The sequence below is a fragment of the Armigeres subalbatus genome, chromosome 3, assembly GCF_024139115.2.
Source record: "Armigeres subalbatus isolate Guangzhou_Male chromosome 3, GZ_Asu_2, whole genome shotgun sequence".
Classification (NCBI taxonomy): domain Eukaryota; kingdom Metazoa; phylum Arthropoda; class Insecta; order Diptera; family Culicidae; genus Armigeres; species Armigeres subalbatus.
Window position 1 is genome coordinate 369,924,624 of NC_085141.1, and position 24,184 is coordinate 369,948,807.

The 24,184-nt window shown below is 38.8% G+C and overlaps 1 protein-coding gene and 1 long non-coding RNA gene across 2 annotated transcripts; both read left to right on the forward strand.

Annotated features, from left to right (window-relative positions):
• The first annotated feature begins 3,172 nt into the window (after positions 1–3,172).
• On the forward strand, positions 3,173–15,305 carry LOC134223571 (small integral membrane protein 20). Its single transcript, XM_062702752.1, has 3 exons — positions 3,173–3,441; positions 3,501–3,557; positions 15,167–15,305. The coding sequence occupies exons 1-3, from the start codon at positions 3,321–3,323 to the stop codon at positions 15,217–15,219; spliced, it is 231 nt and encodes a 76-aa protein (XP_062558736.1). The 5' UTR covers positions 3,173–3,320; the 3' UTR covers positions 15,220–15,305.
• Positions 15,306–20,318: 5,013 nt separating this feature from the next.
• LOC134223572 (uncharacterized) lies at positions 20,319–21,121 on the forward strand. Its single transcript, XR_009982622.1, has 3 exons — positions 20,319–20,417; positions 20,479–20,545; positions 20,602–21,121. It is a non-coding gene; the product is annotated as an uncharacterized LOC134223572 (long non-coding RNA).
• The last annotated feature ends 3,063 nt before the right edge of the window (positions 21,122–24,184 follow it).

The following is a 24,184-nucleotide window of genomic DNA, read 5'->3' on the forward strand; positions in this document are numbered from 1 at the left end:
CCTAATGAATGATTGCATATCAAAAAGCTAATAACATTCATAAGTTAATGAAAAGTATAAGTTTCGGAATGTATGTGACTAATGCGATGTATAAGTTTTTTCTTATACATATCATTAAGCGCCTGCTTTGGCAAAAAAGTATTAGAAATCTTAATAATAAATAACATTACATTTTTTTACGTGTAATGTATTTCAATAATTTTATCTAGAAATACTATTATAGGGTTATAGGGTTATAGAGTTGCTAATTTTATCTACATTAAAATTTATTGTAAATTTATTGTGCTTTATAGTAATGTTACAATAAATTGTATTGTTTTTCTATAATATTTTTTATTCGGGAATTGATTTCAACTGAGTTGTTCAATACTCCATTGCACAGTGACGTCACGCACGACTTTTGACAGGTACTGGTCCTGTTGTTTACAGACGACTTTATTTTAATTTTTAGATTCTTCTATGATTCTTTGGATTTTCTGATCGATAATTACCTAAACTTATCGATAATTACCAATATTTGAATGCGGAATGTACAGAATATCTTCAACATCGTGCAATATGCAGATTTAATTTGGATAAAAAAAATTCTAAGTCCGAAACGTAAACAACAGGACCAGCACCTGTCAAAATAGTGAGGTTAGGGTTGCCGCGCGCAATGACCTATTCACTTGCCCTGTCAAAACGTAGCATTACACTCAGCGAACTGGATTAGTGAAATTCATAACTAGCGCCTTATGAATCTTCGACAGATTATTCCACCAACAGTGCTTCTTTTACGCAGTTACCTTCCCGAGTATTCAAGCATCGATGAGCGAGAGCGAGGCCTCCCGACCCCGACGTAATACTACACTGCCAATAATATCTACATAGGCTGTGAACAATTCCACCGATTCGTTTAACTTTTAGTTAAAATTTGACAGTTCAATGGTTATTTCTTCGTGGTTAAAAATAACCCTGCCCCGGAGCATGGTTAGATTTGACAGTTCGATAGTTAATGGCCCGTTTACATATGCGCTAGTTCTAGCGGACAATGCACTATCCGACAATGCTAGCGCAATATTAGCACAATGTAAACATGAATTATTGTCCTCGCTACCTGGGTGCTGCGGATAGAGCCGATTTTCTGCTCTCAAGAGAGTAGAGGGATATTTTGAAATCAATCACATAAGCAAAATTATTTTGCAGTTCCTTGGCTGTCAAACATTTCCCGTTCTTCGATTTTCTCTTTCCAAGCTTCATGAGGGCGCACTACCCGGATAAAAATGTACTATTGGTTCAAAAGTGTAAACAATTGAATTACCATACAATGTACAGTATACAATAGGATATATTGTTTCTTGATGGTTGCACAGATTGTATCAACACTGAGGATACAATACATCAACATATATCTCTAACGTAACAATACTTGCAATTGTTTTTGAAACGTTTTCGTACATAAAATTCATACATTGATAACTTTTGAAACGTTTCTTTACATTGCATATAAACTATATAACAATTTTTACCTCATAGCGCCAAATATGCATTTTTTCCCTTTAAATTGCATTGTTGAACAGTAAAGCTGTCACCACTGAGAAATCAAAAATCGTATTGTTTTACTATACAAATACAATACAATCCATTGTATTTTGAACAGTTTTGCTCGGATATTTCAACAATATATTAACCATACACTCTATTGTGTGTCGAAAAAAATGTATGAAAAAATCTCAGATTTTGTATAGTTACGATACTTAACAACCCATATATTCTATTGCGAAAACTTCATTTACATTTGAGTAAATGGTTCATAACAATGCATTCTAATGTATTTCTATGGTTTCATTTACAATATAATCTTTTGCTAAATTAATGCTATTAATAGTAGTGTTACAATAAATTTTATTGTTATTCTACTGTATTTTTTATTCGGGAAATGCGCGAGACTCTGCGTGACTTTACGATGGTTTACATACATTCCTGCTCCAATCAGCTGTTGAATCTCGTAAAATTTCGTAATGAGTACTTTTTAATTGCATTCTTACTAATTTTCCACTCGAAATATAATATACCTAAACCTATTTGTTACAAAGAATATAAAACTCAAACTAAATTTGTTTTTATTTTTTTCCCGAATAATAACAATACTTCTCAATATACACGTAAAAAAATTTAATGTTGTTTATTATTAATATTTCTAATACTTTTTTGCCAAAGCCGGCGCTTAATGACATGTATAAGAAAAACTTATACATCGCATTAGTCACATATATTTGGAAACTTATACTTTTCATTAACTTATGAATGTTATTAGCTTTTTGATACGGGATCATTCATTAGGTGGCATAATGAAGAGTATAAGTATTTTCGAATGGTTTTTTGCCATAACATATAAGGTTATTTTTTTACGTGTAGGATCTGAAACGAACATAACCACAATCATCAATCATAAACAATGTGCACTCGCTTGGCTGTGGGTATACAATAGTAAAGCACATGTGGAGATTGGACAAATCAAGCATCCGAAAGATATTCAATTTGCAAAAAAGAGAGCTAACCGCGGTGGAGGTTGGTACTCGGATTCTGATGGCTTTTCCGCAAACGTGACCTTTAAGTGGTCTTGTTGTGTAGGGGTTATCACGCCTATCTAGAGAGTAGGAGGTTGAGGGTTCGAGTCCCTCCAAGACACGTGGATTCTTTTTCGCAAATTTCATATCAATTTGTCCATTTCGAAACATATGCTGTGCATATGCACAGCCAAGATATTTAACAAAAAAATGGTTTTCGTACGGCCGAGTTGCCGAATAATATGCAATTAATTACAATCTTCAATGTTTGGCTCCGGCACAATAGAAAATTTTGGCTTCAGTTTGACAACCAAATCGATTCTATCCGCACCACCCAGCTCGCTATTCTAAGGGTGCGGCCAGAGTAGACGCGAAGTGCGAAGCGAAGCGAAGCGTCCATACGATTTGACAGCTCCTTATTATTGATTGTTATTCCTTTGTGTGCAATTTTCGCGCCGCGTCGCGTAGACGCGTCTACTCTGGCAGGCACCTAAACGTTTATGTCGCATCGGATCTCCCGGGAAGGTCGGCAAAGAAGAATATTTACTCTGAGATCAGTCTCAGGGGATGCATTGCATCTTCAAGAAAATGCAACACAGAAGAAAATGTCAAAATCATGTGTTTTGCTCTCTTGGTCCGAGGTGCATTTTGCATAACATTGATGTGACTTGAAGCGTGCCGCGAGATTTATCGGCTATTCGCAGTGAAATTGTGCAATAATTTGAAACATTTTTATATAGGACAGAAGATAGGGATTCGACTTGTGTGGAAATGGCACCGATAAGATTGCGGGGAAAAAACTACGCTTTCCTCATAGGCGGACTTGTGGGGCTGATTGGATTAGCTTGCTATCCGATCATCGTTCACCCAATGTTGTATCCGGAGGAATATCGTAAGTACATTTCTCAGTATTTTGTATGTAACTGTTTTCAGAGTATCTTTTCTTTGTAGGAAAAGTTCAGAAAATTAACCGAGCAAACCTCCAACAAGAGGAAATTCAACCGGGAAGTAAGTTTCAAATATATACTCGAACAATTGACAACCTAGGGGTCCATTCACAAATTACATAATTACTAGGTATCCAAATTCCAATGAGGATCAGGCTTCATGCTCCCCACATAATAAATTTTAGTCCTAATCAATAATAGGCAAAAACAGGGGTCTATCCAAAGAGTGTGGTCAGGGGTTTGGTGGTGGGTGAGGTTTTCTTTCGATCAATTTCGATTCTTTTTAGCTGGATGAAGGTCCTTACACGCTCTATTTCCGTTCAAGTAAAAATACTTAATCAACTTTTAAACTTAGAAATTATATTTTGTAGGTACGTACAAAACATACATATTTCTTGTGTGCGTTGTCCTTGTATCTTCGAATGTAAAGCTATTTTACTGGCACATTGAATTAACTTTTCTATTCATTCATAGCATAGTGTGATAATATAGCTCCAGTAACATTGACCAAAATTCCTGAAAAAATAATATGAACCTACGGCAACCCCCAGTATAAATGTGTATGTGTCCTTCGTTTGGCCAATACTTATTGTAGTTTTCCATTGGATAAAAAAATGCAATCTGAAGCGGATTGGCAAGCCTAAACAAATCTTTTACGTTTTTTCCTCTAATTCGCTCATAAAATGACGAACCAAAATTGGATGAATCACTGTATTGATTGCTTTCTCGATTGCTAATAACGTTGATGACATTTTCTTCCAGTAATAAAAATACATATTTATATTTGGAGAAACAGGGAGGGAGAAACCAGAAATCTGCATCACTGAGCTCACTTCATACGACGAGTTTATTCAATAGAATAGTACAACGTTGGTGGTACAACTAACTCTTTTTAAGAAAAGTGAATACATTCCGTTAAAAGCTCTAAATAGTTTTCTTTTTTTTTTCTCTCTTGTTGATGGCTCAGACCTTTTGATCCATAAAGCCAAGGATTGTGACATTTGTGGTGTTTTAAAAATCATCGTTCGGGATACCGAAACTGATGCCCCTTCAGTATTTTACTGATAATCTTTCGTGATTTGATTACATTTATTTTTTATTTATTTTTAAATCTCAAACATATCTCGAGCAACATATGATTAGGGCCGAAAAACCAACAATGCTGAGAAAAAATGCAGAGAAAAATGAGGTTCAAGTTTTCTATGAGTAATTTAATTCATTTATTGAAGTAGAAGCTTATTTCATTGCAAATACCATGTCAATGCCATTCGTAAATGGTTATATCATACACAGTAACTTTTGATCACCGAACTCGGTAAAATTTTACTGAGTTTTTGAACAGCTGACTTAAGTCGGTAATTAGTTCAATTACTGAAAACTCGGTAATACAAAATTGGTCCGGAATTGTCAAAAAGTACCGATTAAGTCAGTACATGTTATTACTGAGTTATTCGGTAAACTTTTTGTTTACTTTCCGTTTGCTGAATTTTTCAGTGAAAAATATTTTCTCAATTATGATCCAAAATTATAAAAGAAAAATGTTTCGAAACTTTAGAAACGCAGCGCAATGAAAAGATGTTTGAAAAGTTTTCCCTGGTACTTATATATTTTTTTTTTCGCTGAGCCATTGAGGTTACGTTAAATTAGTTTTAAATTCTGGGCCCCAAACAGGAGTCCCAGAATAACAAAAAAACTACTCCCAAAAAAGCTCTTCGCAGCAATATTCCGGTGCGCTATCCTATAGCAGATTCCACTGGCATATAACTTATAAGAGCAGATAAAGATTAATTGAAAAACTATTCGAATTCTTCAAAATTTCAGCTAAAACAAGTCGCGCCGTTTACTCGCATTACCGGCAACACGTCTGGTTTTTAAGCCGTTTGCTCAAAGCTAGTAACACCATCGGATTTGTCTAGATTTGTTAGTCAGAGTAGTTCTGCTATGCGATATATCAAAAACCTAGTAATAATATACATTTTGAAATAACTTGAAGCTAGTTTTTCTAAATAAACAATATAAAGTGAACGGCGTAAAAACCAAAGCAAACATTCCGCATGGTAGTTAAGGGCGCCAGCAAAGGACTTAAAAACCACTATGGTGCACATTGTTCATGAGACGTTCACTCAAAATAGCAATAAATGTGTTTCTTAAGAGATATTAAGTACGGAGTTTTACCTACGATAAAGAATCATTTACAAAGCAATCGTTTATGCTAGAAAATGAAAAATCATGGTTTTGGTTTATAAGCCGTAATCATATGTTACGCGAGATATTTGTCAATCTTTCTCAGGTATTCAACAATTTGTTTGTGTTCTCTGGGGTCATTTTTTGAAGAATATTAATCAATGGTGTATTATTATTTAGTATGGGGGTGTTTGTTCTGTTTAAATTGTATTTAGGGCAGTGATAAAGAATGTGTGATAAGTCCTCTGTGTTCCCGCAATGGTCGCAACGAGAATTTGAGACAAGATTCCAGTTTGCTAGTTTTTCTTTCGTTACTACATGTCCTGTTCTGATACGTCCGATTTGTATTACTTCTATTGAAAAGATATTTTAGTTACTAGATAAAGATTGTCGCTACTGTTCCCTTTGTTCTGCTGTCCGAAACATGTGTGGTACATACCTGTCAAATCGTATGGATTTTCCTTCTTTGACATTTAGCTCCCCTATCCTCGCCAGCAAAAGATGTTCCGGACAGCGACGACAGCGACAATTTTTATCTAGTAACTAAAATATCTTTTTTCTATTGTCGTTAAATTTAGTCCTTTGAACCACGGTGTATTGCTGATTGTTTTAGAATGTTCATAGTGAAATTTGCCTTTCTCCGTTGAAATTAATTCGTATTGTTCCTGCCATTCTTTATTAGTTTCGTTTTTGAATATGTTTAGTAAGTCCGGTAGTGAGTATCCTATTTGTTCTTCTGTAGTCTTAGTTGTACCCATTTTAGCTGCATAATCAGCTCGATCGTTCCTATTATATTAATATGTCCTGGTATCCACTGTATGTATATTTTACTGAAGTCTGTTTGTTGTATTTCGTTCCATAATTTTACTATTAAACTATTATCAGTTTCCATTGGTTTTAGGAGTAGTGTGCAAGCATTTTTGGAATCAGTTAGTATAGCTATATTATCTATATTTTTGTTTTTAGCATAGTTTACTGCATTGATTATGGCTACTATCTCGGCGCTCAAAATAGTGTATCCAGTTCTTAGTTTGCTACTATAAGAAATTTTCTCCTAAGCATCATAGAATCCACATCCTACTAGTGTGTTTGAAATGGAACCGTCAGTATAAATTTGGTAACAGTTTTGTAGTAATTGTCTATTAAGTCTAATACTATTTGTTTTTGTGTGTTAGTATTAATGTTTTTCTTTTGATTTCCTTTATATTGTTTCTGATAGTTATTCTATTGTTTGATCTGTTATCGTGAACTGGAGTCAATTTTGGTAGTAGTTGTAAAAGTAGGTAGTTATTCAGTGATGCTGTTTTTCAAGAAAAGATATATGTTTTGGAAGATGGTCTAAATTCATGATGGCATACAAACTTTCTACTATTGGACTATTTCTATGGAACAGTGTTTTACTTATTTCTTTCAGGGCTAGCATATCTGCTCTTTTTTCAAAGGTATTTCTCCTGATTCACATAGGATTACATGGTTGGGTGTCGATTGTAGATATCTTAGAGAAGTTCTAATAGCTAAGTTTTGAACAGTTTCTAATTTCTTAAATGTTGTTTTACATACTATTCCGATTATTGTTAAACCATATTCTATGTTGGGTCTTACTATAGCTTTATAAATTTTCAACATTTGTTCCGGGTGTGCGCCACTACGTTTTCGACTAATCATTTTCAAAATATTAATTTTATTCTTTGCTTTTATTATACTATTATTAATGTGTGTTTTGAACGACAATTTATGGTCTAAATGAACTCCTAGTATTCTATGATTTGGTACTACTGGTATTATTGAATTGTTAATGCGTATATTAATAGACGGGTCGAATTTATTTTTGAAAACTATTGTTGCTGATTTTAGTGGGTTTATTTCCATTTCTAGTTTTTCAAATTCTAGTGATAATCGGGTCAGGAATATGTTCATTTTTTCTGCTACTGTTGCTACACTAAATCCTGTTACTACAGCTGTAAAATCGTCTGCAAACTGTATGAGTATTTCGTCATTCCTAATCAGTTGGTGAATTATATGAGTGTAAATATTAAAAAGGATGGGTGATAGAGGACATCCCTGCGGTAAGCCTTTGTTTGTAGTTTGTACTATTCGTGTACCATCATTTAGTTCTAGTATCATTTTTCTTTCTTTTAAATAGTTATAAACCCAATTGACAATTTCAGATGGTATTCTAAGATGTTCCATGATTGAAAGGAGTTTACTAACGTTTACATTGTCAAATGCTTTGGTAAGATCAAGGAAGGTTGCCGCAAGGACCATACCTTCTCTTTTAGCTTCATAAATTTTTGAAATTAGTGTGTTTACACAATTTATAGCAGAGGTATGTTTTTTGAAACCATATGAATTAAGCGGTATGACGTTATTGTCTTTTAGGAAATCATTAAGCTTATTTTTAACTACGTTGTTTATTAGTTTTATTAGGACATTTATCATAGCTAAAGGTCTATATGATTGTGGTTTGTCGGGTTCCTTAGTTGGTTTTAGTAGGGGTATTATGTTTATTGTTCTCCAGTCTTTTGGAATTCGTCCTGTATTCAATACTTCCTGCATGAGTTCCGTAAATCGAATTATTAAGTTAAATTTGATGTTTTTCAAGATAAAGAATGATAACTTATCTATACCTGGTGTTGAATGATCTTTTTTGGATTTGATTATTTTACTTATTTCTGTGTAATTTACCTCTATTTCTTTTCCTGGTTTTTGGGTAAATGTTATTCTGTCTGTTATTGGAGGGAAATTTAAGTTCATGAACTGCTGGGATAAACTATTGTTGTTCAAGAGATTTAAGTTGTTTTTAGCTGGTCGACCTCCACTCATTATTCTTACTGTATTCCAGAGTGTTTTATTGTCCATAGTATTGTCAATTGAGTCTATCTTTTTTATTCGACTCTTCCTTTTTTCTCGTCTTATTTCTCTTTTCAGTATGGCTTTACTTTTTTTTTAAATTCTGTAAAGTTTTGATCTGTTTGGTTTCTTAAGAAGTCTCTTAATTTACTGTTTTTTCGTCTAGCATGTCTTTGATCTGATGGTCCACCATGATTTTGGGTTTCTATTTTTGTTCGAATTTATCTTGTATGTGCAATCTTGAACTATTTCCTGAACTATTTCACTTATGTCTTCTGGTGTATGGAAAGCATGAGGTTGTAGTGTATTTAGTTTTTGTATGGCTTGGTTTTTATTGAAAAAATCATGTTTGTACTTGTAATTGTATGCTGTGCTGTCTATATTGAAATGAATAACTCTATGATTGCTAAAAAAGTCTTCTTCTGTGACCTTCCAATCTATTTTACTAGCTAGTTCTGGTGTTGCAAATGTCAAATCTATGGCAGATGGTATAGTGTTGGGGCCCTAATTAATGTACCTGAACCATCATTCAGAAATACTAAGTTCCTATTATCTAACAATTGTTCGAGCAGTTCTCCTCTTGGACAGTTTCATGTGATGGATTCAGTAGTTGATTATGGGCATTGAAGTCACCTGCTGATATAACTGAGCCATTAAAGTCATATATTGTGTCCAGTAGTTTTTAAAGGGTTCTTTTATATCATTATTGTTAACAGGTAGGGGTGAAATGTAAATTGAGATAAACAAAATTTTGGGTTGTGTGTTTTGTGTGACTATTGCAATTGATTCAATGGGATGTAATTTGGGTAGTTTGTGTGATTTAAATTCTATTTCATTTTGACGAGGAAACCAACCCCACCATAGGCGGCGGCTCTGGTTTCAGTCAGAAGTTTATAGCCTGGAAACTTGTAATGTTCGTCTTTCTTTAACCAGATTTCACTGAGGATTACTATATCAGTTTTGTTTTTTAGTAGGAAGTTTTTTAAGGTCTCTCTAGTGTCTATTGGTCTTAAGCTTGTGATATTGTTTTGGATTATTTCAAGTTTTTTTAATGTATTAAGCATTGTTAGTTGACAGTTTATCTATGCTAGTGATTAGTTCGTTTACTTCCGGATTTATTATTTTATTAAGTTCTTCGCTGATATCTATTAGTAATAAATCTTGGTCAATACTGTCCGTTTTATTAGCACTTTGGATGATGGTTTTTTGAATGGTTTTAATCTTGTCGAAAAGGTTGTTTAAGTTGAATTGTCGGATCAGATCGTCTTTTATTATTTGTGTTATTTTTTCAATTTCGGTGGTTCTGTATGGATTTGGTGAAAACTCGTGATGGATGTTTTGCGTATTGAATAAATTCTGAGGAGTTTGGAAGTGTGGTGTTAGGATATCGTTACGCCTTCTTTGTTGTTTAGTTTGTTGGGTGTTATTCTGGATGTTCCTGGGTTTGTTATTTTCTAGTTGGGGAAAGTCTCTTATTGAGTCTAATCGTGCTTGTAGGTTTTGTTTCGTATGTCTTGGGTATTTGTCCGATGCTTCAAAATATGATGTCTTATTGATGGCCATATCCTGTCTAATTAAGTCCTGTCTAGATCTTTCTGGGCATTCCTTACTCGACGCTTTATGAATTCCAGCACAGTTAACACATTTCGGTTCCATTGAATCACATTTGTCCTCAGTATGTTCCTGACCACAGTTGCAACACCTTGCTTCCCTAGACTTGCAAAACTTGTCCCTATGACCAAATCTCCAACATTTTACACAGATTTTTAATGGAAACACATACGGTTCTACCGACCGCCTTGTTCCGTAAATTTCAAGTGATTTCGGGAGTTTTTCACCCCTGACGAAAATTTTAATGGAGTATGTTGGTTGGAATCTGTTTTCTCCTATTCTTTTGTTGATCCTTTCCACCTTGAACACTTTGATGTTGTTTTCACATACAACATTTTCCATTACCTCCTGGGCCCTGTAGCATAATCAGACTAATAATATTGGCTACAAGTTACAAGTTACAAGTCAACAAATTACAAGTACTTGTAATTTGCGTCGCATAATAATGTTTTGCCAACTAATAATATTAGTACTTGTATTATTAGTAAGGTTGAAATTACAAGTCCGTCAGGTTCATTTAACTGTCAAAATTCATCCGACAGTTCACTGTCAATGCGGAGGTAAACGATTTGTTTATGTTTGTTTGCAAATTTGTGGATAGAATATATATTTTGACTGCGATAGGTATGCACGGAACACTCTCTTTTATTGATTGATTCCGCGGTTTAAGCCGGCTTCGTGGTAATGGCATTTTTAACCAAGCCAAAGTAATGCACACTGGAGTCGTTTTTACGTGGTCTTTGGGATTGATTTAAGTTTTATTTAAAGCGATTTGTAAGTTACGCGAACGTATCCTTCATGATAAATTGAATCCCGCTAAACTTTGTGTGGGTTTTTGAAGAGGGTTTAATTTACGTGATTTGTAAGACTTATGCGGGTTTAGATTTTGCCTCTAATTCGATTATGAAATTTGGACAATTTCTTTTTTAGTTCAACATATATTACTAACTGATGAAAATATCGTAATAAATTCTACTCAGAATTCAGGTAGTTTTTCCGTTTTTCCTTTCTTTCCCATGATTGGTGTCAAACATAAAGCAATATGCATGGTCTTAAACGAGATTGTTTAGTATAATAATAAAATATTTCTACAATAATACAAATTTAAGTAAATTAATATATTCTCAATTTTGAGATGAATAAAGTAAACTTTGGGTAAACTAAGCTCAGCTTTGGTTAATATGTTTTAAGTGGATTAAGTTAAACTACTAAGTGTTAATAGGAAACTCATTTTACTCAAAATTGGGTTATTGGTCCAAAGTACGGATTTGAGCTAAAACAACAACAAAGTTTTGGGTTTCTGTGTACTGCATAATTGCTAATGATATTTAGCGCTCCACAATTTGTATACTTGATGTCACCACTTAAATTACTTCTACTATAACCAAAGTCATTTGAAAATTTTCATAATTCTCAGTATTATATGGGAACGAGAAAATTATTCTTAGTGCACAGTATTTCATTATATGGTCATTTGAGGCAACTAGAATAATAGTTTCTTTCTCTGTTAAGTCGTTAAAAACAATTAAACGATGCATAATTACTTTGCACAGCTAAAATAATAAAATAAAATCAACTTGTAAATTGAATTACAGCACCATTCATACTTGTAAAAGAAACTACAAGTCAACGCTAATAATTTCTTCTTTTTTTTTTTTATGCAACAGTTACTTGTAAGTTCCAATAATATTATTAGTGCGGTTTACTTGTAATATTAGTCTTGTAAATTCATACTTGTAGATTCATTATGCAACAGAAAAAATACAAGTTACAAGCTACGCTACTAATATTATTAGTAAAATTTCGATTATGCTACAGGCCCCTGGTCTGTTATTGATGGCGGCACATCACCTACCACTCCTATGCTTTCCTTAAATCTGGTTGGAACAAAGATTGTGTACCCAAAACTATTCTTCAATAAATCTGAGTTTAGTAATTGTTCTGCATCTCTCGGTTTGTCGAAGCTTATCTGAAATTTACCACGGCCTACTCCTTTCATTGAGCTGTACTTGGTTACACCTATGTTTTTGAGCATTTTTGCCACTTCCATCGGATGTGGATGTTTGATTCCTTTCTCTTTGTCATTTTCTTTAGTTTCCTTTTCAATGATAAAAGTCGTGTAGTGATGGTTTTTGGTCCAACTGTCATTGTAATTTCCGTCAGTCTTGTCTTTGTTTTGTCTTTTTGTCATTAAGTCTGTTTTTGGTTTTGTACTTGCCATTGACATTGTATGTGGTTGTTCAGTGTTTTGTATTTGTGCGTGTGCGTTTTTGTCGGCGTCGCCATTTTGTTTTTTCGCCTCATCGTCATCAGCAATGTCACGTGTCGTTTGATACTTGTCTTGTTTCCGTTTTCTGTCGCCATTTTGTTTGCTGCGCTTCACTCTTATTTCCTTCTCACTTTCGTCATCTGAATATTTATGTCTAGCTTTCGATTTTCTTATGATTTGCCCCAATCATCGTCTTCCATTTTGTCTTCAATTCCCGCCTCCATCACGTTCCCACATGTGGACCGTCCCCTAGAGCAACCCTTTTTCCAAGAAATTCGCCCAGAAAACACGTCCGTCAAGTTGATACCCAATAAAACTAACTATATGGAGAATACTTACAGTAACTAATTGTAATCTTATCACTATTATTTACAGTAATTTACACTTTAGGTTAATCAGTTTTTTTCACTAATCCTCTTTTTCTTCTAGAAAATTCGATTCGCGAAACGCGGTGTCACAATCCTCGTCAAAGATCGTCCGAACTGGTCGAAGTGTTTGGAGAGAATAAATAGTTTTCTATTCAAACCTGAGCTTTTGGACGCTGAGCCACAAATCGCTAAGGTTCAGTTTCTTCTAATAAACCTATCGACCCGCTATTCATCATTCTCGTCCATTTTTTGGGCCTATATTTTTTTGTAGTAAGGTACCCCGGGGCAAGTGAAAATACGGGGTAAGTGGGTACTATGGCTACAGATAAATAGGTGAACGTTTTTGATGGTAACAATGTTCTAGAAAGATGAAGCAGAATTATCAACGAATTCGCCTGACACACAAAAAATTGGAATCAAAACCATATGCGGCACCATACTAATGGTATTGTTTAATCATGACTTGATCATGAATAAAATCTATTACTTTTATTTTAATTCAATGGATTTCCAACAAAATAGTCGTTTCTAAATTCATCATTGATTTGGAAAGTGAATATTTAGAGCAATTGAATAATTGTGTGACATCAAAAACGCTTTAAAGGTTTTGATTAAAGTTAAAATCTGCAATTTTAATTTTCCCTTGATTTTTAACATACATGGGGCAAGTGGGACATATTTCAACAACATTTTCGAAAGAGCCATTTTACCTGTTTCTAGATTGTTGTCTAGTAAAAATAACTTCAACACTCATATATCATATCGATCTGAATCAAATGCAGTTGATATCGTTGGTTTAGTTGTTAAGAAGTAGTGTACAGTTGATTTACCAAATGTGAATTTTAGTTTCTGAAAATTATCTCCCTAATGGAAAAGAGCAATGGTAATAACTATGCAAAATTTTCTGTTTACAGTGCAAACAATCAATTTATTCTATATAGATAGATCAACAGGTTTTGTCTTGTGTTTTGTTATTTTTAAACTTCGCATCAGATTAACCGATCTTCAGATAAATAAAGTGCTTAAGGCATACATTGGCTATTTCGTTCTATTACAAATTTACAACACCGCCTGAATAAAAACGTTCCTTTTGACGTTTTGAAGTTAGTTTATGTAATAATTTGTGTTAAACAGAGAAACATTTATTCGAAAAGTAAACAAAGATTTGCTTATCTCTTCCATCTTACACATTTGGTAAGAAAATAAGCTAATGTAAAGCCAGACAACAGACAATTAAACAGTAAACCGGCTGTTGTCTTGTTTTTATATCTGCTAACATCATAATCCCTTTCTTTTGACAATCAATAAACCCCCATCCATGATCTGAAATACTACGACTCGGAAATTACATGAACATTATATCTACATTCTTCAAGTTAGTTTCGTTCGACAGTATAAAGCAGAATAGGTCCCACTTGCCCCGTTTGAAGGGGTAAGTGGGTCCCACAGGTAAATTTATTTCTGTCACTACCAATACGTTTTGTAACTGAATGAATGGCTTACAACACGTCTACACTTCAACAACGGAAGCACATAATGATGTATCCGTGGTTAATGTCCTGAAATGCCCTGTTTTCTAAGTATGCGTTAGCGATTTTGCTGAACTAGCGTTTTTTTAGGTCCCACTTGCCCCGGGGTACCTTAATCAATCTGGGAAACGAGGGCTTTATTTTACTATAAATTGTGCGAACTTTCTTTTGGGTAGAGATTATCTACTCATTCCGTGGATTTCGCATAAATGTCTCTGCTTATAGATCCACCACAACCATTTTGGCCCTTCATACAGGATATTGATTTAATATAAACAATAATATAAGTAAGATCAAATCGTTTGTCAGATATGACCAGTGCTATATAGGCGGATGGTAGTATCACAGACAAACAGACATAACACATTGAACATTCACTCATCAAATTCATCGTCGTTCAAACACTAACGACATCTGTTGATTTCAGTTAGTTGGGCAAATCACGAACCAGATAGCGGTAGTGAGCAAACGTCAAACTAAAGCAAATCCGATGCGCGCGCCACGGGTGATCGATTGGCCAACTAATGATTATTTGAATTGACCAGTAAATCAGTGAACGATGGAAATTTCAAGAGTGTTATGTCTGTTTGTCTGTGGTAGTATCATCATCATCTTATCATATTTTTTGTAGTGTTGAGCGGTAGCGAAATTGAATTTCGTGAATTTATTGATCGGGTTTGAAGAATAAAAAAGTTACAAAATTCTGTAGTGTTCTTAGGTTTTTAAATGGAATTTGTTAACATAAACCTACTTCTTTCTTCCTTAAAAAAAACTTTCGATGTTCTGGAGTGCCTACTTCAGTTTCTACCGGAAAGCAAAATATTTAAAGAAAAATATATTTAAATACTTTTAATTTCAGATATGAGAGTGTGGAGTGATCCTTTCAAACCCAGAACAGATAAGCCTGAATAGTTCTTGGAGGAGACTGTTAAATAGGTGGATATTTTTTTGTAATATATGTTAATTTGGTTTTTAAATAAACATCATAGTATTAAATTGACCAATGTTTTTTAGACCGAACAGCCTTTTAATCACTATATAATAACTACCTTTAACCAATAAAGAATTGAGAGCACATGTGATTGTGAAATATCTTGGATAACCCTATTTCTAAGCGAGTCATGACGCATGGACCACTGTACCATTACAAATGACATAATTTTGCAGAATCCCCATCTTCCGGAAGCAAAAGCACACTCAGAGATGGAGTTACCTACCTGGATACCTGGTTGGCTACAACGTCGATACACCTATGCCGTGCCACCTCTGAGTGTGCTTTTGCTTCCGGCAGAGCTCCATAATCGTCGGTCTTGGGCGATGTTCTTCCAGTTTCCCCGAACGTTCAGGGTCCCCAGGTCCGATTACACCGCGTGCAGCCAGCGTATGCTTGATACAGCTCATGATTCATGCGTCTGCGCCACACACCATTGTCTAGTTTCCCTCCAAGTATTGTACGCAGCACTTTTCGCTCGAAAACCCCGAAAGCTCTCCGGTCCGCCTCTTTTAATATCCATGCTTCATGTCCATAAAGAGCCACTGGTAGAATCAAACTTTTGTATAGAGCAAATTTCGTTTCCGTCTGCATGTTGCGGGACCTAAGCTGGTTACGAAATCCGTAAAAGGCCCTATTCGCAGCAGCAATACGTCTTTTCACTTCACGGGAAACGTCATTGTCACATGTCACAAGCGTTCCAAGGTAAACAAATTCTTCAACAACTTCAAACACATCCCCATCAAGCACTACCTCTGCACCAACACCACTAGGTCTTCCCTATGTCTACCTGCCACCATGTACTTTGTTTTGGTAGAGTTAATGGTTAAGCCTATCCTCGCCGTATCCCTCTTTAGTGGGACAAAATCCTCCACTACTGCTTTGCGATCGATTCCAATAAGGTCGATGTCGTCCGCAAAGTCCAGGAGCATATGCGACCGTGTGATGATAGTGCCGTTCCTCTGCACTGTTACGTAAGTTATGATTTTGCTTTATTTTGACTAAATTTCGTCCAGTGTGCAAATAAGTTCGATCATTCATCCCAGTGTAAACTGTCCTGAATGTAAATAATCGCAAGTACAAAAGGTACAAACTTGAAAATGATGCACCGGTTGAAGATTTTCCTGTCGCACAAGATGACAGTTGCAACATCCGCTGTGGGGAAAAAAGCAACATCGAGAAGATTGGAACCAACAAAGAAAATAAAAGTTCGTGAACAGGCTGTGAAAACGGGAGCTCAGTCATTCTCGCCAATAACGGTTTCGCGTGTGATTCTTGCGGCTGCAAGACAGTGTCGCTGGTAAAACTCATCGGCTTGACAAGACCGCTGAAAAGGCAAGAAACCCGAGAATCGTCAAAATTGCCACCGTCAGCAATCAGCCCATCTCACGAGAAAATCGGAAGCAGATAATCTGGGAAGGCTGTGGACAAAAGTCACGACAGGATTTTACCCGGTAAGCAATTTTAGCAGACATACCAGTGAAATGTGCTAACATGACAATTCATGCAGGTGGAATTTTAAATCCCCGAGTGTCCAGCTTTTCGGTCAGAACGACTCACGATCCTCGGCACGGCAAATGCTGGGTAAAGCGTACCATTGGTACTTCGCGTACCTGAAGGAATAAAATAGACCCCATCTCGCGGTCCTTAGCCTCTTACCCAGCAACTCCTATCCCTACCTCCCGCGGTGCTGGCCGGGATACGAGCAACCTTAGGGAAGATCGGGTAACCAACCCCGGTGGGAACTATGGTCGTATGCTGACAGGGAAGGGGGTTTGCTCCTCTCCGGAGGTGCAAATCTTATTGAGCGTCTGTTCTCCATGTCAGGATCGGCTCACAACAGCGTCTGTTCTCCATGTTAGGGGCGGCTGATCATCGTCCGAGTGCCAGCGAGGGACTCTAAGTGAAACTGTGCACCATGGTCCACCGGAAATAAGGAGGAATGGTCCTCCGGAAATTTAGGGGTTTGGTGTCAGGCCCGGCAATCCAGCCTTTAGAAAGTCATAAGCAAGGAACAATCAACAGGAGAGTACGGACCGGAACCATCGGCGAAGACCACGGCGACGAAAGGGACTAGCGATTGGAAACTCGGTTCGTGGAACTGCAAATCTCTCAACTTCATCGGGAGCACACGCATACTCGCCGATGTGCTCAAGGACCGTGGATTCGGCATCGTAGCGCTGCAGGAGGTTTGTTGGAAGGGATCAATGGTGCGAACGTTTAGAGGTAATCATACCATCTACCAGAGCTGCGGCAACACACACGAGCTGGGAACAGCTTTCATAGTGATGGGCGACATGCAAAGGCGCGTGATCGGGTGGTGGCCGATCAACGAGAGAATGTGCAGGTTGAGGATCAAAGGCCGGTTCTTCAACTTCAGCATAATCAACGTCCATAGCCCACACTCCGGAAGCACTGATGATGATAAGGACGCATTCTACGCGCAGCTGGAACGTGAGTACGACAGTTGCCCAAGCCACGACGTCAAAATCATCATAGGAGATGTGAACGCTCAGGTTGGCCAAGAGGAGGAGTTTAGACCGACTATTGGAAAGTTCAGCGCTCACCGGCTGACGAACGAAAACGGCCTACGACTAATTGATTTCGCCGCCTCCAAGAATATGGCCATTCGCAGCACCTACTTCCAACACAGCCTCCCGTATCGGTACACCTGGAGATCGCCACTGCAGACAGAATCACAAATCGACCACGTTCTGATTGATGGACGGCATTTCTCTGACATTATCGACGTCAGGACATATCGTGGCGCTAACATCGACTCTGACCACTATCTGGTGATGGTTAAACTGCGCCCAAAACTATCCGTCATCAACAATGTTCGGTACCGACGACCGCCGCGGTACGACCTAGAGCGACTGAAGCAACCTGATGTCGCCACTGCATACGCGCAGCATCTCGAGGCAGCGTTGCCGGAAGAGGATGAGCTCGATGGGGCCCCTCTTGAGGACTGCTGGAATACAGTCAAAGCAGCCATTAACGACGCAGCGGAGAACAACGTCGGGTATATGGGTCGAAGTCGACGGAACGATTGGTTCGACGAAGAGTGCAGACAGATTCTGGAGGAGAAGGACGCAGCGCGGGCGGTCGCGCTGCAGCAAGGTACCAGGCAGAACGTGGAACGTTATAGACGGAAGCGGAGACAGCAGACCCGCCTTTTTCAGGAGAAGAAACGCCGCCTGGAAGAAGCGGAGTGCGAGGAGATGGAACAGCTGTGCCGTTCTCAAGATACACGCAAGTTCTATCAGAAGCTCAACGCATCCCGCAAAGGCTTCGTGCCGCGAGCCGAAATGTGCCGGGATAAGGATGGGAGCATCTTGACGGACGAACGTGTGGTGATCGAAAGGTGGAAGCAGCACTACGAGGAACATCTGAATGGCGCTGAGAGTACAGGCAATGAAAGTCAAGGCAGCGGAGGAGATGACTACGTCAGTTCAGCGGACGATGGAAGCCAAGCAGCCCCCACCTTGAGGGAAGTTAAGGATGCCATTCAACAGCTAAAGACCAATAAAGCAGCTGGTAAGGATGGTATCGGAGCTGAGCTCATCAAGATGGGCCCGGAAAAGCTGGCCACTTGCCTGCACAAACTGATAGTCAGAATCTGGGAAAACGAACAGCTACCGGAGGAGTGGAAGAAAGGGGTTATATGCCCCATCTACAAGAAAGGCGACAAACTGGAGTGTGAGAACTTTCGAGCGATCACTATCCTTAATGCCGCCTACAAAGTGATATCCCAGATCATCTTCCGTCGTCTGTCACCATTAGTGAACGAGTTCGTGGGAAGTTATCAAGCCGGCTTCGTTGACGGCCGCTCGACAACGGACCAGATCTTTACTGTACGGCAAATCCTTCAAAAATGCCGTAAATACCAGGTCCCAACGCACCATCTGTTCGTTGATTTCAAGGCGGCATACGACAGTATAGACCGCGTAGAGCTATGGAAAATTATGGACGAGAACAGCTTCCCTGGAAAGCTTACCAGACTGATCAAAGCAACGGTGGATGGTGTGCAAAACTGTGTGAAGATCTCGGGCGAACACTCCAGTCCGTTCGAATCGCGCCGGGGACTAAGACAAGGTGATGGACTTTCGTGCCTGTTGTTCAACATTGCGCTAGAAGGTGTCATGCGGAGAGCCGGGTGTAACAGCCGGGGTACGATTTTCAACAGATCCAGTCAATTTATTTGCTTCGCGGATGACATGGACATTGTCGGCCGAACATTTGCAAAGGTGGCAGAACTGTACACCCGCCTGAAACGTGAAGCAACAAAAGTTGGACTGGTGGTGAATGCGTCAAAGACAAAGTACATGCTTGTGGGTGGAACCGAGCGCGACAGGGTCCGCCTGGGAAGCAGTGTTACGATAGACGGGGATACCTTCGAGGTGGTCGAGGAATTTGTCTACCTCGGATCCTTGCTAACGGCTGACAACAACGTTAGTCGTGAAATACGAAGGCGCATCATCTGTGGAAGTCGGGCCTACTACGGGCTCCAGAAGAAACTGCGGTCGAAAAGATTCGCCACCGCACCAAATGTGTCATGTACAAGACGTTAATAAGACCGGTAGTCCTCTACGGACATGAAACATGGACAATGCTCGAGGAGGACTTGCAAGCACTCGGAGTATTCGAGAGACGGGTGCTTAGGACCATCTTTGGCGGTGTACAAGAAGACGGTGTGTGGCGGCGAAGAATGAACCATGAGCTCGCCCAGCTCTACGGCGAACCCAGTATCCAGAAGGTAGCTAAAGCCGGAAGGGTACGATGGGCAGGGCATGTTGCAAGAATGCCGGACAACAATCCTGCAAAGATGGTGTTCGCTTCCGATCCGGCAGGTACGAGACGACGTGGAGCGCAGCGAGCGAGATGGGCAGACCAGGTGCAGAACGACTTGGCGAGCGTGGGGCGTATTCGAGGATGGAGAGATGCGGCCTCGAACCGTGTATTGTGGCGTCAAATTGTTGATTCAGTGTTATCTGTATAGATGTAGACTAAATAAATGAAAAATGACTCACGATCCTCGAGAGTGGCATTCAGACTCAAACGGTGGCGACAAATACGTTGGTCACACCAAGTGTTTGCCAATCGAAAAGTTCACAGAAAGGTAAGGAACATCGAGAAGCCATCAAAAACACGTTTTTAATAAGAAAAAACCTTCGACACAGGTTCGCTACCGGTACTGAATTCCTTGGTCTCTGTCGCATTCGAGAACGAGAAGAGCCTTCCCAGGAAGTAAGAACGAATAACAATCTTTGGGCGTATTCATTCTGACCCGAAACGTGCCTCAGGGCTCTTCTTTTGTCTTTTTTTTTTTGCAGTTTGAGTGTACTGCGTGAAGACCGGGATCAACCAACCCCCTGTGTGGCAGAAGCCGCAAAACGAACACTCCGAAAGACGGACCGAGAAGAAGCGCCGGCGGGATCGCGCTCAAGACGCGGATCTGAATGATTCAGAATCGCGGGAACCACGGAACGGAAAGGAAAAGACGGTGACAGTGAATCTGACCCCGTGAGGATCTGGCAGTCGTGACGTGGCCAGCCCGAATCCCCTTTCCAGCGGACAGCGATCAAGGTGCACATCGATCACCTACTTCTTGAGGAGAGCAAAGGTCATTGAATCCCACGCGACGGGAACTGTTCTTGCTGTTGGCAGGCGGGAGGTAGAGACGGGAGCGGCGGACGTGAGTTATAACACTAAGAAGATGAGAAGGGAAGAAGAAAGAAGAAGAAGAGCATGCACAGTGAGCAGGAGAATAAGGAAGTAGAAGAGGAATGAGGTATCGTATGGATGGGTTAAAATAAAAATATGTTTGCACACTGAATTATGTTTTGTGGCGTTTATTGTTGCTAGCCGGACCGACTAATCCCCCTTTTGATACGGAGAGGTCATTTCAGAACAGCACGCCAGATCTCCTAATAGCGCCTTCGAGTTCAATGTTAAACAATAAATTCGAAAGTGCATCACCCTGTTTCAATCCATTTAAGGTCACAAACGAGGTTGACACTTCGTCTGCAATCCGAATTTCTCGATTAACTTGAAGTTTTACAGCTTCTCAAATACCCCCTGAATTTTCTTTGATTTTTTGTGAATTTTTTGGTGGAGTTAACTCATTGCTTCATTGACGCTGAAGGTCAGTTTCGCCGAAAAAAACATGTTCGGACATTATCTGCCACAGCTCATTTCTCTTCACTGAAATTCACTCTTTTAAATCAATGAACAGATGGTGAGTCTGTAAGTTGTACTCCCGGAATTTATCAAGGATCATCCGCAGGCTAAACATCTGATCCGTCGTTGATCGGCCCTCACGAAAACCTGCCTGGTATTCACCGACGAAGGACTCCTCAAGCGGTCTCAGTCTGTTAAACAGGATACGCGACAGGATTTTGTATGCCGAGTTCAGAAGGGTGATTCCTCTGTAATTGGCACACTCTAGCCTGCCCCTTTCTTATAGATTGGGGATATGAGACCATCCAACCAGCCGGCAGGCAGTTTTTCATCCTCCCATATGTTCTGGATAATGTGGTGGATTGATTGATGCAGCTGCTCACTTCAGCTCGACCGGGATCTCGTCCTTCCCAGCAGCTTTACTGGTTTTCAGCTCATTCAGAGCCTTCGTAATCTCATCCAGCGTTGGTTTGTTGGTTGGTTCCACAGCTTGACCATCGTCGACTATGTCCATCCTGCTCCTTAATACACCTTCATTTTCACCGTTCAACAAATCTTCGAAGTGCTCCTTCCACCTGGCTGCCACCAAAGTCTTGTCTGTCACCAAATTCCCCTCTCGGTCATTGCACATGGCGGGCACTAGCGCAGTCTTATGCCGCGCGCCATTGACCGTTGCATAAAACCTCCGCATATCGTTTCTATCCATGTTCTTCTGCGCTTCAGCTATCACACTCTCTTCGTGTTGCCTTTTAACGTAGGATCACGTCCTTCGGGAAGATAGGGGGTCCTTCTGCAGATTCAAATTTAAAACCGTCAAGAAAAATTGTCAGGAAGTATGGGCTAGTATCTCAGCTACCTTTCAATCGATTTTAGAGATTTTGGTATTAATCGATCGACGAACTCTTTAAGATTTTGCTCAACTACACACTTAAATCGATAATTTCACCTCGGTAAAATTTTTTACTGGTTTTACCCGGTAAACATGAAAATGAACCGAGAGGTCAGTTAATTTTTAAAAGTTTACTGATTTTTGTAATAAATTATACCAACCTCTCAGCAATGTAATGCAATTTGTAGACCATCGGTAAAATAGATAACCGAGTTGCTCAGTTCAACAAACTCTGTTTGTAGTTGTCAAAACAAAATACCGAGCAAACAGTAAAAAAATAGGCTTTGCTGACCTTTCGGTTATACTTTTACCGAGGTCCGTTCAGGACTCACATGACACTTTGATGTGACGCCATATTGTATATTGAAACTTTTCTGGGTTTTAAACTGTTACTTTGTGCACGAGGTTTTAATCAAACAAATACTATTTTCTTGAGAGTAATTCGGTAAGTAGAACCGATCCAACTAGCAGCTTACATAAAATATAATATAAACATACTTTCAGGAAGTTTGCTGTATCCGTTAAGCGCCAGGCCGGGGACCAAGAACAGAATGTTGTATATTGTTGCCGTCAGTATATTGTTCGGTCCAAAGCGGCCAATCAAGCTGTCAACGGAAGTTCTGCAAATGATCTTCCTTTTGATCTATCCACTTGCTTTGATGCTCACCGTTGTATCTGCTGGACCACCCACACCGAACGTAATGAAACGGAACGGCATTGGTAGCGGCAGGATTTGGAATGAACTCTATGGCCCAACTCTCAAATCCTGTATACATTAAAGATGTTTTTGTATCCGGCTTGGTCGAATTTGTTTCTATACGCTGTATATCTACATTTACCATTTTTGAAAATAAATATACACATTTCGATCCAAAACGTTTTTTTTACTTCTTTTACAAATATTAAAAAAAAAATCGGTAATATTCATAACCGAGGTCTGTATTCTTTTTACAGATTCTTCAGTTTATTTTTACTGAGCGCTCAGTAGTTTTTACAGATCTTATCAGTAATGTTTGACATTTCACCATCTGAAAAGCAAACCGAGGACTCGGTAAAATGCTGATCTTTTTTACTGAGCGGACTACCGAGAGCTCAGCTGTTGAGAAATCGGTAATTCGTCTACCGAGCCCGTTAAAATAAATTAAGGGTCTGTCTCATTTGGAGAATTAAACTTAAAAGTGACAGTTCGAAAATTAAAATATCACCCCGTTATAAGAATGGCTGGTGCTACCCAGCAATTCCAATAGGACATCGATGGAAAATGATTCGATATCTGTCAAAAGTAATCTTGCTCTGCGAGCAGGGTTATTCGATAATTATTGAAATGTCACTTTTAAGTTTAATTTCAGTTTAATTCTCCAAATGAGACAGACCCTAAGTGTGTATCGAAAAAATGCATTCAAGGTACTGAACTATTGAAAAAATGAATTTTACTTGGCACTGTAAAATCGGTGAAACCAATCGCGTATGTGCATCGCAAGCACAGACATCAAAATCGTGCAACTTACGGGCAATCCTCAGTTCAATTAAGTTTTCTTGGAGAGCGGACACAACGATGACGCCCGTAACAGCAGTCTCAGCAGAAAGCGGAACATCGAGAGGCCCTCGCCAAAAGCAACAATCTTTGGACTATCGTTTTGTTACTGTTGTGGGAAATCGGTTCTCCTTAGGACCAACATTTTATAAGAAGAAAGGGTTGATTGCAAAAATGGCATCTATTACGGTCCCCGGATACCAGTGGCGCCAATGAAAATGTTTTCGCAATAGTGGCTACTTAGCAGAAAAGTGAATTTTTTACGCAAGATACGGACTATCGT

Excerpts from the sequence above, each read along its gene's own strand:
- LOC134223571 (XM_062702752.1), top strand. The coding sequence starts at position 3,321 with ATGGCACCGATAAGATTGCGGGGAAAAAACTACGCTTTCCTCATAGGC. Across the intron at positions 3,442-3,500 it reads GTTGTATCCGGAGGAATATC|GAAAAGTTCAGAAAATTAAC; the intron begins GTAAGTACATTT and ends TTTTCTTTGTAG. Across the intron at positions 3,558-15,166 it reads AGAGGAAATTCAACCGGGAA|ATATGAGAGTGTGGAGTGAT; the intron begins GTAAGTTTCAAA and ends TTTTAATTTCAG.